This window comes from Pelophylax lessonae (genome assembly GCF_965119305.1).
Source record: "Pelophylax lessonae genome assembly, chromosome: 3".
NCBI lineage: Eukaryota > Metazoa > Chordata > Amphibia > Anura > Ranidae > Pelophylax > Pelophylax lessonae.
The window spans coordinates 250,659,601-250,674,102 of NC_138770.1; the positions used below are offsets into that span (position 1 = coordinate 250,659,601).

Below are 14,502 nucleotides of genomic sequence, written 5' to 3' on the forward strand. Positions count from 1 at the left end.
GCCCCAAACAGACCCTGTCTATGGTCCGGGGATAGGTGCAAGTTGGAAGCAAAGAACCTTGCCGGGGGACAAGAGTGAGACTCAATCTTGTAGCTGGACCAAATTACTTTGTGGATCCACTGGTCTTGTACCAGGGAAGTCCATGGGTCCGGAAACCAACTAAGACGTCCCCCCTACCCCTGATACGGGTGAGGGCACACCTTCATGCTGAAGGAGCCCTGTCCGTGGGTCTAGAGAATCCTGCTCTTGGCTTGCCAGACCAGGTTAATTTGGATCTTCCAGAAGAGGCCCTGAAAGGCTTTGAGCCCTTATCAGTCGACCCTGAGGAAGGAAAAAAAATATTATGAGCCGAGAAGGAGGGCCCACGTCTACAATGAGATTCCTTGCCCTTAGTAGCCTGCGGAAGAAAAGTACTCATTCCCCCTGTGAGACCTTTAATGATGTTATCCAGGGTAGCCCCAACCAAGCAATCCCCTTGAAAGGGGAGATCAGTCAAGGCCTTTTAAAAGTCTGGTCTGCAGACCAGCATTTAAGCCAAAAGACACGCTGAAGGACCACTGACAAAACAGAGAGCCGAGCCACTAGGGAATCCGCATCCAAAGAGGCCTCACAGAAACTGCAGCCCCTGGGTCAGCTGCTCTATCAGCTCAGCAAAGGCAGGGGGGGAGCTGTTCTCCCTCCAGGTCAAGGCGTAAAAGCTTAGCCCATTCGGTCAGAGTTTGCAACACCAGGGCAATGGTGAATACCGTCCTCAGTGCCGAACCAGCCAGAGTGTACCTATTGCGGGCCACAGCCTCTGCCTTCCTGTCAACTAGATCCTTAAAGGCCGTGGACTCTTTAACTGGAATCATGGTTGCCTTGTTCAACCTGGAAACCGGACGGAATAGTCCACTTCTTAATAAGGGACTCCGCATAGGGGTAACGCCTAGCAAATCGCTTAGGGACCCCAAGGGGGCGCTTTGATCGTCCCCACTCTTTAGCAGCAATTCTGTCAAAATAGACGGGGAAAGGAAACATCTTTGCCGCTCTGGATGGCTTGTTAGTGCCAATGGGAACCTGCACCGCCGTCACAGCTGCATCCTCCATCTGCAAGGTCTCACGCACAGATACAATCAGTGCTTCCACCAGCACCTTTTCGTGCATGGTTGCAGATGTGGAGGACTCCTCCTTACTATTTGATCACCCTCACTATAGGAATCCGGGCGCGTGGCTGCAGACCCAGATGGCTGACCCACGTCCACGGCAGCTGACACAAATTCAGGATCTGAGGGGACAGATGAGGCCGGGGAAAGCGCAGGGCGCTTTTTGCTATCCCGCAAGCCACCTGCAGCCGGGACACAAAGGACTCCAGGACAGCTGCCAGTGCATCGAGGAATGGTTGGGACCCGGAGGGCCCCCGAAGTCTCAGAGAGGGGGTCGGGGGAGATGTGCTCCAAAGACTCCATGAGTCACCAGGGGGACCCCACAAAAAGTGTAAACAATGCAAAGGGACAACCCCCACCGTGCTAGCACCACCACCCTGTGGCCAGGCACAAAGCACCAGGTGATCCTCAGAAGAGAGTGAGAGAACCCCAGCAGGCTCACCACCCAGGAGAAACAGGCACCAGGATAATCTGCACTCCACGTTTGGCGATCAGGAAGTGAAAAGACCCAGGAGTCAGTACCAGGGGATGAGGAGGGGCTCCCACCGGCTAAATCGCCGTCCACAGGGCTCCACTGTCATGGCCGCGCTATTTTCAAAGGGAAACCACCACAAAACTGTATGCCGTACTACACAAACATGGCTGCCGTGCATAGAAACACACAGGCTACAGCAAAACGGTGGCCCCCATGTGGCACCAGGAGGAAACGTCCAAGCGCAAGCGGCGCACACCCACCCCCCCAGGCCCCATCATAGCACCCTGCCCCCATCCCAGGAGGTGGACCATATCACACACATAGCCCCAGTGCATAAGTGGAGGGGGAGTAGGATAGGGGACAGATGAAAGGGGAGTGCGCCTGATGGGAAGGAGGGGAACCCAGGGGTCTGACCATCCCAGAGGAGGGGCCCACGGCCACCCCAAACCCCTCCAGGGGGAGAGGGGGGGGCAGCTGCTCACCATCCCAGGAACCAGGCAGGCACTGCTCCAGATAGAACCCATCCCCATCGAAATGTGGGGGCTGTCGGCCAGGAGGAACACTGCGACTCGGGCTGAGACCCAGTTGTATGCGACCTGGTGAGGCGTTTAATTCACAGGCGAGCACCCATAAAGTGGGGCTATGTCACGGCCGGCCTAGCGCGGAGCTGAGGTCTGCGCGTGCTCCCAGCCCAGACTAGAGTGACCACAGGATCTAGATTATGCCGCCCGTCGCCCAGTCTGGCAGTTGATTGTAGATCTCACAGGAAAAAAACCAGGAGAAAAAAATTCTGTCTAAAAGGAAGAAAAATGTTGCCAGAGATCCCAGCGGAAAAAAACGGAGTACCTATAGCAGGGAGAGGGAGTATACCCCCCTGGGACTTCCCGTAGGCATAGCCAGATTCTTTTCCTGCCTAGAGTCCTACTCCTGTACGGGGCAGTATAACCCAATGGTTATGAAGATCAGGAGCTGTGCCCGTCAATGAACGAAAGAGAAAAACTTGTTTACTTTGCTACAGTCTGGTTTCTGTGTAACTTTGAAATATGTCCAAACTCAAGGTGTCAGAGGTGTTGGGAGGCTTGCAGGGTCAGGGCAACCTTTGAGGTCAGTCATCTTCCAGAAGCCCTTACGTGGGTGGCGCTTTAGTACAAAGAACACTCACACACACACACACACACACACACACACACACACACACAAACAAACAAACAAACACGTTGTATTGCCGCGATCATCAGGAGTAGGAGAATAATTTTGCATGATTTTTGGTAGTAGGTCATGGTAATGGCAGAAAAAATACAAGACTAAAGTATAAAAATAAGAATAATAATATTTTTTTTTTTTTACTATTTTTGGCCAGTTTTACTTTTATAACTAAACAAAAATTAGGAGATATCAATTACCATTTCCATCCAAATGAAAGTCTAATCTGTACTGAAAAAAAACAAGGTATGGTATATCCACCTGGATATATTATGTCAGGGGTCTCCAAGCATTCAAAATAAAGGGGCAGTTAACTGTCCTTTAGACTTTAGGGGAGCCGGACTGTGCCAAGTGGGAGTAACAATGCCCAGTCTTTGGAATTAAGAGGGTAAATTGTTGGTGTCAGTGGGAGGAATCAGTGCCGGGACTAGGTCATCCAAACTGCACCCCTCCAAAATGCATGAGCATTATGTGTCAGCAAACCCCCCCCCCCCAAAAAAAAAAAAAAGAAAAAACATACATTATATATATATATATATATATATATATATATATAAAATGTGCACTAAATCAACCTTACCCACAAGCAAACTCTCCCCTCCTCCCAGTACAGATCTGCCCCCTATTCCCCTTCCTCAAATCCTCTCTCTCTTCAAATCCCCCCCAATAAAAAAACCCTCCTGGCACAGATCCTCTCCCCCCTCCCAGCACAAATTTCCCCCTAATCCTCCCTCCTAGCACAACACCCCCCCAATTTCCCCTTCTAGCATGAATACCCCCCAATTATCCGTAATAGCACAAATCCCCCCCCCCCAAAAAAAACAAATTTCTCCTCTTAGCACAAATTCCCTTCCCCGTCTACCAAATCACCTCTTCTACCACAAACCCCCCAAATCCCCCCCCTCCCAGCACAAACCCTCTTCCCCCATCCCCCCTCTTCACGCAAATCCTCCCAAATCACCATTCCTAGCACGCCCCCCAATTTACCATATTAGAACAATTCTTATTTCCCTCCAAATTCCCCCACCAAACACAAATCCCCCCCCCACCAATCTCCTAGAGGTGCCTCCCCACCTCACATGGTACCACAGTGCCCACCAGGGCAGCCGCTCCTTTTGCCCACCCCTTATCCCGGCCCAGGGAGGAATAGTGCCCAGTTTTTGTTGTCAGTGGAAGAAAAATATGCAAAATTACAAACTTGGGTTTGGGTGTTAAGGGGAATTTTGACCCTAGTCATGAAGGGATTAAGATGGACTGTTTTGAAATTATTCAGAGCAAAGGATATGTTTTGGTTCCTTTAACAAAGATGTCTTGAGTCTCATTTTGCTGAGGTAAGACCAAGTGACGAATCCTGGATTCTTCAGAAGTGGAAAAGTTACTTCACCTGCATTAGAATAAATAAGAAACAGTCATAACATTTCTTTTTAAAAGTGATACTTAACTGTTTTTTTGTTTTTTTTTAGTTAAAAACAACACGTTATACTTCCCTCCAGTTAGTTTTGCACAAAGCAGCCCCAACCCTCTTCTCAGGTTCCTCTTCAGTGCTCCTGGCTCCTTCCTCCTGTTGAGAGCCCCCACAGCAAGCAGCTTGCTATGGGGGCACTTGAGTCAAGCCACAGCTCCCTGTATCCATTCAGACACAGAGCCACAACCTGGCCCCACCTCTTTCTCCTCATTGGCTGACTGACTTTGATTGACAGCAGCGGGAGCCAATGGGGCTGCGCTGCTGTCTATGCCAATGGGGAGGGGAGACCGGGGCAGCCGAGACACTCCTGCAACATCGCTGGCTCTAGATGTCCTGGTAAGTATGAGGGGGGGGCTGCTGCACACAGAAGGCTTTTAATTTTAACGCGTAGAATGCATTAAAGAAGAAGTAAAGCTTCCTCTGTAACTTGTACCTATAGGTATGCCTATGATGAGGCTTACCTTTAGGTACTGTAAATATCTCCTAAACATGCACCGTTTAGGAGATATTTACTTTGCATGCAGCCAGTGACATCGCTGGCGCATGCACTCTGAAGGAACAGCCAGCTGCGCCGTTCCTTCAGAGCCCTGTTGTGCCATGAACGGCGGCTCATGCGCATGCACAGGAGTGACGTCATCGCGGCTCCGGCCAATCAGATGGCTAGAGGACGCCAACCAGGAAGGAAGACGGGTGAACATGTCGGCCGTGTCAGCGGTGAGCAGGCACCACTGCGGAGGCTTCGTTTTAAGGTAAGTATTTTATAATGTGCTAGTATGCAATGCATACTAGCTCATTATTCCTTTGTCTTTCAGATTTTTTTTTTTTTGGGATATTTACAACCTCCTTAAGATAAAAAAACCTTTGTACCTTTACAATCACTTTAACATCATGTTATTGGGGCTTCAAAGTCTTGTCAAAAATCCATTTTCCAATATGCTTTCCTAGATATATCTAAAGCTAAGAGCAACAAGGAAAGTGCAATAAAAAAAAAACAAAGTAGTCAGCTTTTCAGGAAATGATGTGCGCAGCACACAGGAACTTTCTACTGGTGCCCTGGATTCGCAGGAAGCCTCAGAAGGAATGACCTTACAGACATTTTAAATTTTTTACTGTGATAGAGACAAAAGATTTCAAAATGAAAAGTATGGGTGTGTCAATAGCTGTTAGGGGGAGGCAGCTGTGAGCACTGGGTTTAATTCCCTCTGGTGCAGCAGCTGCAGCTGATGGGAAAAGACTTGACAACAGAAAGAGCAGTGAAGGCCTGTAGGTGACAGCACTGCTTCGTTCAATTCATCCCGCTGTCATCCCTCCCAAGGACTGCAAGGACCTAGTCCTAGAGCTTTGCGGTCATGCATTCGCAAGTACAGAACACTATAAAAAATTATTTACACAGAGATTTGTGATAAACTGAATAGTCGGCGCTAGGGAAAAAAATGTAATTTTTGAATTCCCGTCAAATCCATTTCTCTGATGTTCATTGACGGATACAGTTTCTGATTCTTCTTAACCATTGGGTTATACTGCTCACTACAGGAATAGGACACTAAGCAGGAAAAAGCTTGGACTACGCCTATGGGCGGTCCAAGGGGGTATACACCCACACTCAGCTATAGGCATTCAGTTTTGTTACAAGCAGTGTCAGAAGAAAGCCAACTCCACAGATGGGTGGGTGCTGTGTCCGTGAATAAACGTCAGAGAAAAATGGATTTTTGTAAAATCTTACAGTAAAATCCTTTTCTCTTAAGCTCATTGACAGACGTAGTCCTCCTTTATTAATATCAATTCGGGTTATACTGCCCTCTACAGGAGTAGGACTAGACAGGAAAGAAAACGTTCTGGCCACACCCTAGGGGCAGTCCCAGAGGGTATATTCTCTCACTTCCTGCTACAGCAAATCTGTTATGTCACAAAGCAGTGTTTAGAGAATTTAACCCAACTCAAAAACAGAGGTACTACGTCTGTCAATGAGCTTAAGAGAAAAGGATTTTACGGTAAGATTTTACAAAAATCCATTTTTCTCTGTCGCTCATTGACAGACGTAGTCCTCCTTGATTAATATCAATTCGGGGACGTCCCAAAGCAGTGACACAAATGAGGGGTGGGAAAATGGAAATCAAAATCCAATCTAGAAGGCCCAACCGGTGCCAACTGGAAGTTTTAAAGGCTCATCAATCACACGATGAGACTCAACTGAAATTCCAACTGAAAAAAACCCTCGAGGTAGACCACCGGTCTCCTCAAATTGCGGCCTGCAAAACCTTGCGGCCAAATGAGGCATCCGCCGATGCCATCACATCAATCTTATAAAATTTTGTAAAGGTATGTACCGACGACCAGGTAGCCGCCTTGCACACCTGGACCACTGACGCCTGATGGCGGTAGGCCCAGGAAGTACTGAGCGCTCAAGTGGAGTGCGCCTTAACAGGGAACGGAGGATTCCGACCCTTAATAGAATAAGCCTGTACCACCGTCTGTCTAATCCATTTGGAGATAGTCGCGGCAGATGCAGGCAACCCCTTTCTGGGGCAATCCGTGATCACAAAAAGTGAATCAGTTTTACGGAACGATTCCGTAGTCTTCAGGTATACCCTGATTGCCCGAACCACATCCAAGGAATGCAACGCATATTCCTGAGGATGATTGGGCTTAGGACACAAGGAAGGTAGCACAATATCTTCATTCAGATGAAAATCTGAAACCACCTTAGGAAGAAAGGATGGCTTAGGATGAAGAACTACCTTATCCCTATGAACCACTAGATATGGGGAATGGCATGATAATGCAGCCAGTTCTGACACCCTGCGCCCATAATAAAATGTGAAATCAAAAGTGCAGCGCCTAACTGGCCAAGAATAAATATAACAATCTTATAATCAAAAACCAAAGTGTAAATAATATACTGTATTTATGGCAAAAATAACCAACAAAAAAAGTGACTTTAAAAAGTGCACTGAAAGTCACACAAACGTGACTCTTCTTAGTGGTGAATAATACCACCAGCAGTTGTCCGTATGTAGTATTCATCCAACAGTCCTAATACATCACTGCGTGTTGCTCCAAACCACCACCTTTGCACACTCACCAGCTATTAAAGCGGTAGTATCCTGCTTTTTTACACTTTTACCTACAGGTAAGCCTATAATAAGGCTTACCTGTAGGTACAATTAATATCTCCTAAACCGGCACGGTTTAGGAGAGATTTGCAGTGCATGCAGCCGCTCACGCGAGCGGCGCGTGCGCTCTGAAGGTCCGGGGGGACCTTCAGTTTTGCTTGCCGGGAGCTTGCCGGAAAATCACTCCCGCACGCACGAACCCAGAAGAGACGGTGAGGGATCATGGCAGCGCCCGCAGCGATGTCCGGGGGTCCGTGTCGAGGCTTCGTTCTAAGGTAAGTAATACACAATAAGCTAGTAAGCGATGTATACTAGCTCATTATGCCTTTGTCTTGCAGGTTTTTTTTTTTTTTTTTTGTATGCGTTTTTGGGTTTACAACCGCTTTAAAGTGATATTAAAGCTTTGTTTTGTTTTGTTAAATAACAAACATGTTATACTTACCTGCTCTATGCAGTTGGCTTTGCAAAGAGCAGCCCAAACCCTCCTCTTCTCAGGTCTCACACAGGCGCTCCTGGCTCCTCCTTTTTGCCGAGTTCCCCCACAGCAAACAGCTTGCTCTGAGGGCACCCAAGCAGGCACGATTCTGACCCGCGGCTGTGTGTGTCCATTCACATTTGGAGCCGTGGCCTCGGCCCCGCCCCTTTCTGATCGGCTGGCTGGCTGCCAAAAGCCAATCAGGAGTGCGAGTCACCGGAGAGGCAAGGCTCTCGTGGACAATGCTGAGTCAAGAGGGGGCACAGGCAAGTATTAGGGGTTGCTGGGGGGGGGGGGGGGGCTGCTGCACACAGAAGTCTTTTTACCTTTGTGCATAGAATGCATAAATGTTAAAAACCTTGTGCCTTTAGAACCATTTTAAGCTGCATCAGAAAAGCAGCAGACATGGTTTTTAGCACTGACAGGGCATCACAGTATAGGGAATCCATGCACTTTGTAATCCTCCACTTGCACAGGGGGTGGCCAGCACCATCGATATATGAAGCCTAGGAGGAGCGCTCACCACACTAGAGCAAGATGGCCACCAGTCCCAAAAACCGAAGCAACGGTATGACATCAGCACATAGCTCCTTCCAAAGAGTTTCGCGAGTATGCACATTGTCAGGGGATATTAGAGTCTAGTAGCACCCCCTGAAGACGTGCATGGTTGGAGCCGGAGCTGAGGCTGTCATACACCTTATGGGGTTTTGCAGAGATGTGTGACTTACAGGACTTTTCCCTTTTCCATTAGATATCTACAGCTGGGACAAGCTCTGTTTTTGTCTGCACCCCAAGCAGTTGCTACATAAAAGGACCCGGTGGAGCATTAAATGGCACCTGTAAATTTAGTTTGGGTCACAAGCCCCCCACGTTCACTTACGCTATTGCTGTAATCACATTTTTGCCATTGAGGCCAATGGAAATGCATTAAAAACACGTTAATGTGTGTGGTTACATGTTTTAACGACTTTAAAACCAGGCCTTTCTCTGACATTTGTTTTTTACAAGTAAAAATCTGTAATTTTTGCTAGAAAATTACTTAGAACCCCCAAATGTTATATATTTTTTTTTAGCAGAGACCCTAGTCTAGAGGGTAAAACGGTGGTCGTTGCAATATTTAATGTCACACTTTCCTGTTTTGGGGAATCCGCTGTGATATGGGCTTTTAACTGGCTTACCCAGTATTCCAGATTTCTGGATACGTAGGTCACTGCCATAGCAGGCTTAAGATTACCCATAATGGATTGCCAGGCTCTCAAGTTGTTGGTCCATTTTCTTAACCTTGGGATCCCTTAATACTCCCATGTCTTCGAAAGCCAGGTCAGTTGACCTAGAAGCCTGGGAAAAGGCTGCATCAATTTTTGGAACCTTATTCCAAGGGGCCCCTGGGTCCTCATCAAAAGGAAAATGCCTCTTAAAGGCTTTTGGAAAGAAGGTTTTCCTTTCAGGCTCGGCCCACTCATTTTTGATGGTTTATGAAATGGTTTGATGCACCGGAAAGGTGCGACCCTTAGGTTCACCCTGGCCTGCATACATCCTATCATGCAGGGATAGCTCCTTTTCCTCTTCCATCCCGAAGGTGATATAAACTGCCTTTAACAGACCGTCTACCTGTTCTAAGGACAGTTTATATTTTGAGGGTATGGTTTGAACCCCTTCCTCCTCTTCTTCCTCTGACTCCTCTTTAGAATGAGAGGGGGAATGACATACAAAAATCCACCCATCCCTCCATAAGCATTCATGTGCTTTCATTGTGGAGACACTCAGGTTGAGTAGTGTTAGGACTGCAAGATACACAGGGTGCCTTGTTGTTGGCCTTGCAGCTTATACATGCGTTTGCAAATGTGTGTTAACTAATCCCCTGTTTTTAACCTATGTTGTTAGCCAGGTTTATTTGGTTTGTTAGCAGACTGGTGGGTAAGTTGTCATGGTCTTACCTTCTTGCTGTTCTCCTTCGTTTGACATGTGCTGGCGGCCATCTTGGTTTCTGGGTTTCTTGTAGCCTCCCACTCTGCGGCTCCTCCTTCCCACTGGGAGGAGCTGGATGCCTAGCTCATATATATAGGAGGTCTGTGGCTTCAGTTCCTTGCTTGGTCCTCCTGTGTTCACATGCTTCTGAGACTGCTGCTGCTTCTGGTTCCTGATTCTGGCTTCGTCTGACTACCCTGCTGGTTCCTGACCTCTGGCTTCGCAAGGACTCTGCCTCGGTTTCGCCATCCGTTTGGACTTTTGCTTTACAGCTTGATTTTCAATAAAGCCTTCTTATTTTCACTTATCTGTTGTTGTACGTTTGGTTCATGGTTCCGTGACATTAGGACCAAGCCATGAATTCTGACGGTACAGGGCCATCCTCGCTACCCACGCTGGTTGCCAGACTTGATCAGCAGGATCACCTGTTGGGTCGGTTCGCCGTGGCGTTGCAAACCCTGCTTGAACGCATGGCTCATTTCGCTCCCGTTGCCGATGGGTCGGTTGTCGCTCCTGGGCCCGCTCCTACTGCCGCTCCGGTTGTTGCGCCAGAGTCTACCCCGACACCTGTTGTTGCGCCTGCGGTGTTTCGGGGTATGACCGGTTCTGCCCCCCTTCCACAGCGCTTTGGGGGAGAGCCAACTCAGTGCCGAGGTTTCCTTAACCAGGTGGGCATTTAATTTCGAGTTGCTGCCACATGCCTTTACTACTGAGAGATCAAAGGTGGGCTTCTTAATTTCGCTGCTCTCGGACAAGGCCTTGGCCTGGGCCAGTCCTTTATGGGAGAACAACAATCCGGTGGTTGCCGAGTTTTCCGGTTTTGTTGCTTCTCTTCGGAGGGTATTCGATGTGCCGGCTCGTGCTGCCTTTGCTGCGAAGCTCCTTATGTCCATCAGACAGGGTTCATGATCCGTAGCTGAATACGCCATTGAGTTTCGTACCCTGGCAGCAGAGGTGGGCTGGAATAATGAGGCTCTGGTCGCTGCTTTCACTCATGGTCTCTCGGATGCCTTGAAGGATGAGGTTGCAGCTAAGGACCTACCAGTGGAGCTCGAGTCTCTTATTTCTTTCCTGATTTTGATTGACACCAGACTCAGGGAGAGACCTTCCTTTAAGGAGAGTCTGCGGAGGCCTCCTAACAGATTGGCGCCTACCTTTGCTGTCCCACCCGTGCCTCCCTCTCCTCCCACGCCTCCTGGGGATGACTTGGCTGGGGATGAACCCATGCAGCTGGGCTTTGCTCGCCTGTCCGAGGGGGAGAGGGTACTCCGGAGACGCGAGGGCCGATGCATGTACTGTGGTCTCGGTGGGCATTTTCGGTTGGCATGTCCGAACCGTCCGGGAAACGCTCGCACCCGAGATCCTGTCGGGGGCAGATCTTGGGTGGAGTCTCCTCGTCCCCGGTTTCCCGTGTTGACAAACCACTGATCACTGTTGTCCTCTCCTGGGTCGGGGGCTCAGTGACGACCCAGGCGTTGGTGGACTCTGGTGCTGGTGGTTTGTTCATTGATAGTGTGTTCGCTGCCGCCAATTCCATTCCTCTGCAGGCCCGAGGTTCTCCACTGGCTCTTGAGGCGATAGACGGCAGACCCCTTCTGCCGCCACACGTGACTCATGAGACCCTTCCAGTGGGGATAGCCATTGGTGCCGTTCACAGAGAGTCGGTCTGCTTCCAGGTTATTTCGTCTCCACACTACTCGGTGGTCTTGGGGTACCCCTGGCTCCAGAAGCATAATCCGACTTTCGATTGGAGATCGGCCGAGATCCTCTCGTGGTCACCACAGTGTGGGGCTAGTTGCATCCATGGGCCTGTCAAGTTGCTGTGTACTTCCTCGGACTCTCTGTTGCCTCCTGAATACGAGGAGTACCGGGATGTATTCGATAAGGTGCACGCGGTTGCCCTACCTCCGCACCGCCCATACGATTGTGCCATCGAGTTACAACCTGGTGCCGTTCCTCCTCGTGGCAAGGTCTATCCACTGTCGGTAGCGGAGAATGAGGCCATAGAGGAGTACGTGAAGGAGGCGCTTTCACGCGGACACATTCGCAAATCCTCGTCCCCAGCAGGGGCTGGATTTTTCTTTGTGAAAAAGAAGGGCAGTGAGTTGAGGCCTTGCATCGATTACAGGGGTCTCAATCGCATCACGATCAAGAACGCTTACCCGATACCCTTGATTTCCGAGCTGTTCGATCGCCTTAAAGGGGCCACGGTCTTTACCAAACTCGACCTGAGGGCGGCATATAACCTCGTAAGGATCAAGGCGGGCGATGAGTGGAAGACCGCGTTTAACACCAGGACCGGTCATTATGAATCCTTGGTTATGCCCTTTGGGTTGTGCAATGCGCCCGCAGTCTTTCAGGAATTCATCAACGATGTTTTCCGTGACCTGTTGCAGCAGTGTGTGGTGGTCTATTTGGATGACATCTTGGTATATTCTGAATCCATGGAGACCCACATTCTGGATGTCAGACGAGTGTTGCAACGGTTACGAGAGAACAAGCTGTTCGGTAAGCTTGAGAAATGCGAATTTCACCGATCCCAGGTAACCTTCTTAGGGTACATCATTTCCGCTGAGGGGTTCTCCATGGATCCTGAGAAGGTTTCGGCTGTCTTACAGTGGCCCCAGCCCAGTGGTCTTCGCCAATTATTATCGGAAGTTCATCAGGGACTTTTCCATGCTAGCCAAGCCTCTCACGGATCTGACCAGGAAGGGCAGTAATTCCCAGGTCTGGCCGCTCGAGGCCATCCGAGCTTTTGAGGCTCTAAAGTCCGCCTTTGTGTCGGCTCCGATTCTGTCGCATCCCAACCCTGGGTTGCCCTTTGTCCTCGAGGTGGACGCATCTGAGACGGGAGTAGGCGCCCTTCTGTCTCAGCGTAGAACACCAGAGGGTCCTCTGCTTCCTTGTGGGTTTTACTCCCGGAAACTGTCTTCCGCGTAGTGCAACTATCAGATTGGTGACAGGGAGTTATTGGCCATCGTGCAGGCCCTTAAAGAATGGAGGCACTTGCTCGAGGGTTCAGTGGTTCCGGTCCTCATCCTGACGGACCACAAGAATCTGACCGACCTTTCTGAGGCCAAGAGATTGACACCACGTCAGGCCAGATGGGCTCTGTTCTTGTCACGTTTTAATTACGTGGTCTCCTACCTACCCGGTTCCAAGAACATCAGGGCGGATGCCTTATCACGGCAGTACTCCGACCTGTCCAGGGAGGAGTCGATTCCGACTTCGGTCATGCCTCCGAATCAGATCCTGGCCGCCATTCGCACCAGCCTGACCTCTCCCCTGGGTGAGCAGATTTTGGCGGCTCAATCTGGTGCTCCCTCTGGGAGACCCAACGGCAGATGTTTTGTGCCTGAGGAGTTGCGCACTCGGTTGTTGCGAACCTACCATAACTCCAAGACCGCGGGGCATCCTGGAAAGAATCAGCTGTCCTGGGCTGTTTCACGTCTGTTCTGGTGGCCTTCCCTACGTTCCGACATCGCCGCATATGTAGCGGCATGCTCCGTTTGTGCCCAGAGTAAGTCCCCTCGGCACCTTCCGTTGGGCGTTCTGCAACCCATAGCCACCGGGGAGCGCCCATGGTCACACCTAGGGATGGATTTCATTGTGGACCTCCCTGCATCCCGAGGCCATACGGTCATTCTCATGATTGTGGATCGGTTTTCCAAAATGTGCCACTGTGTTCCTCTCAAGAAGTTACCCTCTGCACAGGAGTTGGCCACGATTTTTGCCAGGGAGGTCTTCTGGTTGCACGGTTTGCCCAAGGAGATTGTGTCGGATCGGGGGAGTCAGTTTGTGTCCAGGTTCTGGCGCGCCTTTTGCTCCCAGTTGGGGATTCATCTCTCCTTCTCCTCGGCCTACCACCCTCAGTCCAATGGGGCCGCAGAACGATCCAATCAGGCCTTGGAACAATTCCTTCGTTGCTATGTCTCCGATCACCAAGACAATTGGGTTGACCTCCTGCCTTGGGCTGAGTTTGCCAGGAACACGGCGGTGAACTCTTCCTCTGGGACGTCTCCCTTCATGGCCAATTATGGGTTCCAACCTGCCGTGTTACCGGAGGTATTCTCTCCCCAGGATATTCCGGCTGTGGAGGATCACCTTTCCGTCCTACGTGCTTCTTGGGTACAGATCCAGAAGTCCCTTGAGGTCTCTGCGCAGCGCCAGAGACTCCAGGCTGATCGCAGACGAGCGCCTGCTCCTTCCTACCAGGCCGGAGACCGTGTATGGTTGTCTACCCGCAACCTCAACCTTCGAGTGCCCACTCCCAAGCTGGCGCCTCGCTTTGTTGGTCCCTTCCGAGTGCTTCGCAGGGTAAACCCGGTAGCCTATGCCCTTGCGCTTCCTCCTGGCATGCGGATCTCCAACGTGTTTCATGTCTCCCTGTTGAAGCCACTGGTGTGTAATCGTTTCACCTCCTCGGTTCCTCTGCCTCGTCCGGTCCAAGTGGGCAATCGTGAGGAGTATGAGGTGAGCAATATCCTGGACTCACGCCTGGTCCGCGGTCGGGTGCAGTTTTTGGTTCATTGGCGTGGTTATGGTCCAGAGGAGCGTTCCTGGGTTCCCTCCGCAGATGTCCATGCTCCTGCCTTGCTCCGTGCCTTCCACGCACGCTTCCCTCAGAAACCGTTCTTTACTCCGCGGAGGAGGGGCCCTTG

At 50.2% G+C, this 14,502-nt stretch overlaps 1 protein-coding gene across 1 annotated transcript in view; it reads right to left on the minus strand.

Moving 5' to 3' along the window:
- The window catches only part of IFT80 (intraflagellar transport 80), a 337,369-nt gene that overhangs the window by 315,143 nt on the left and 7,724 nt on the right, over nucleotides 1–14,502 (minus strand). The window contains exon 2 of the mRNA XM_082249425.1: nucleotides 4,103–4,204. Coding sequence (XP_082105551.1) covers nucleotides 4,103–4,142 — 40 coding nt within the window. The 5' untranslated portion in view covers nucleotides 4,143–4,204. The remainder of the gene's footprint in view (nucleotides 1–4,102; nucleotides 4,205–14,502) is intronic.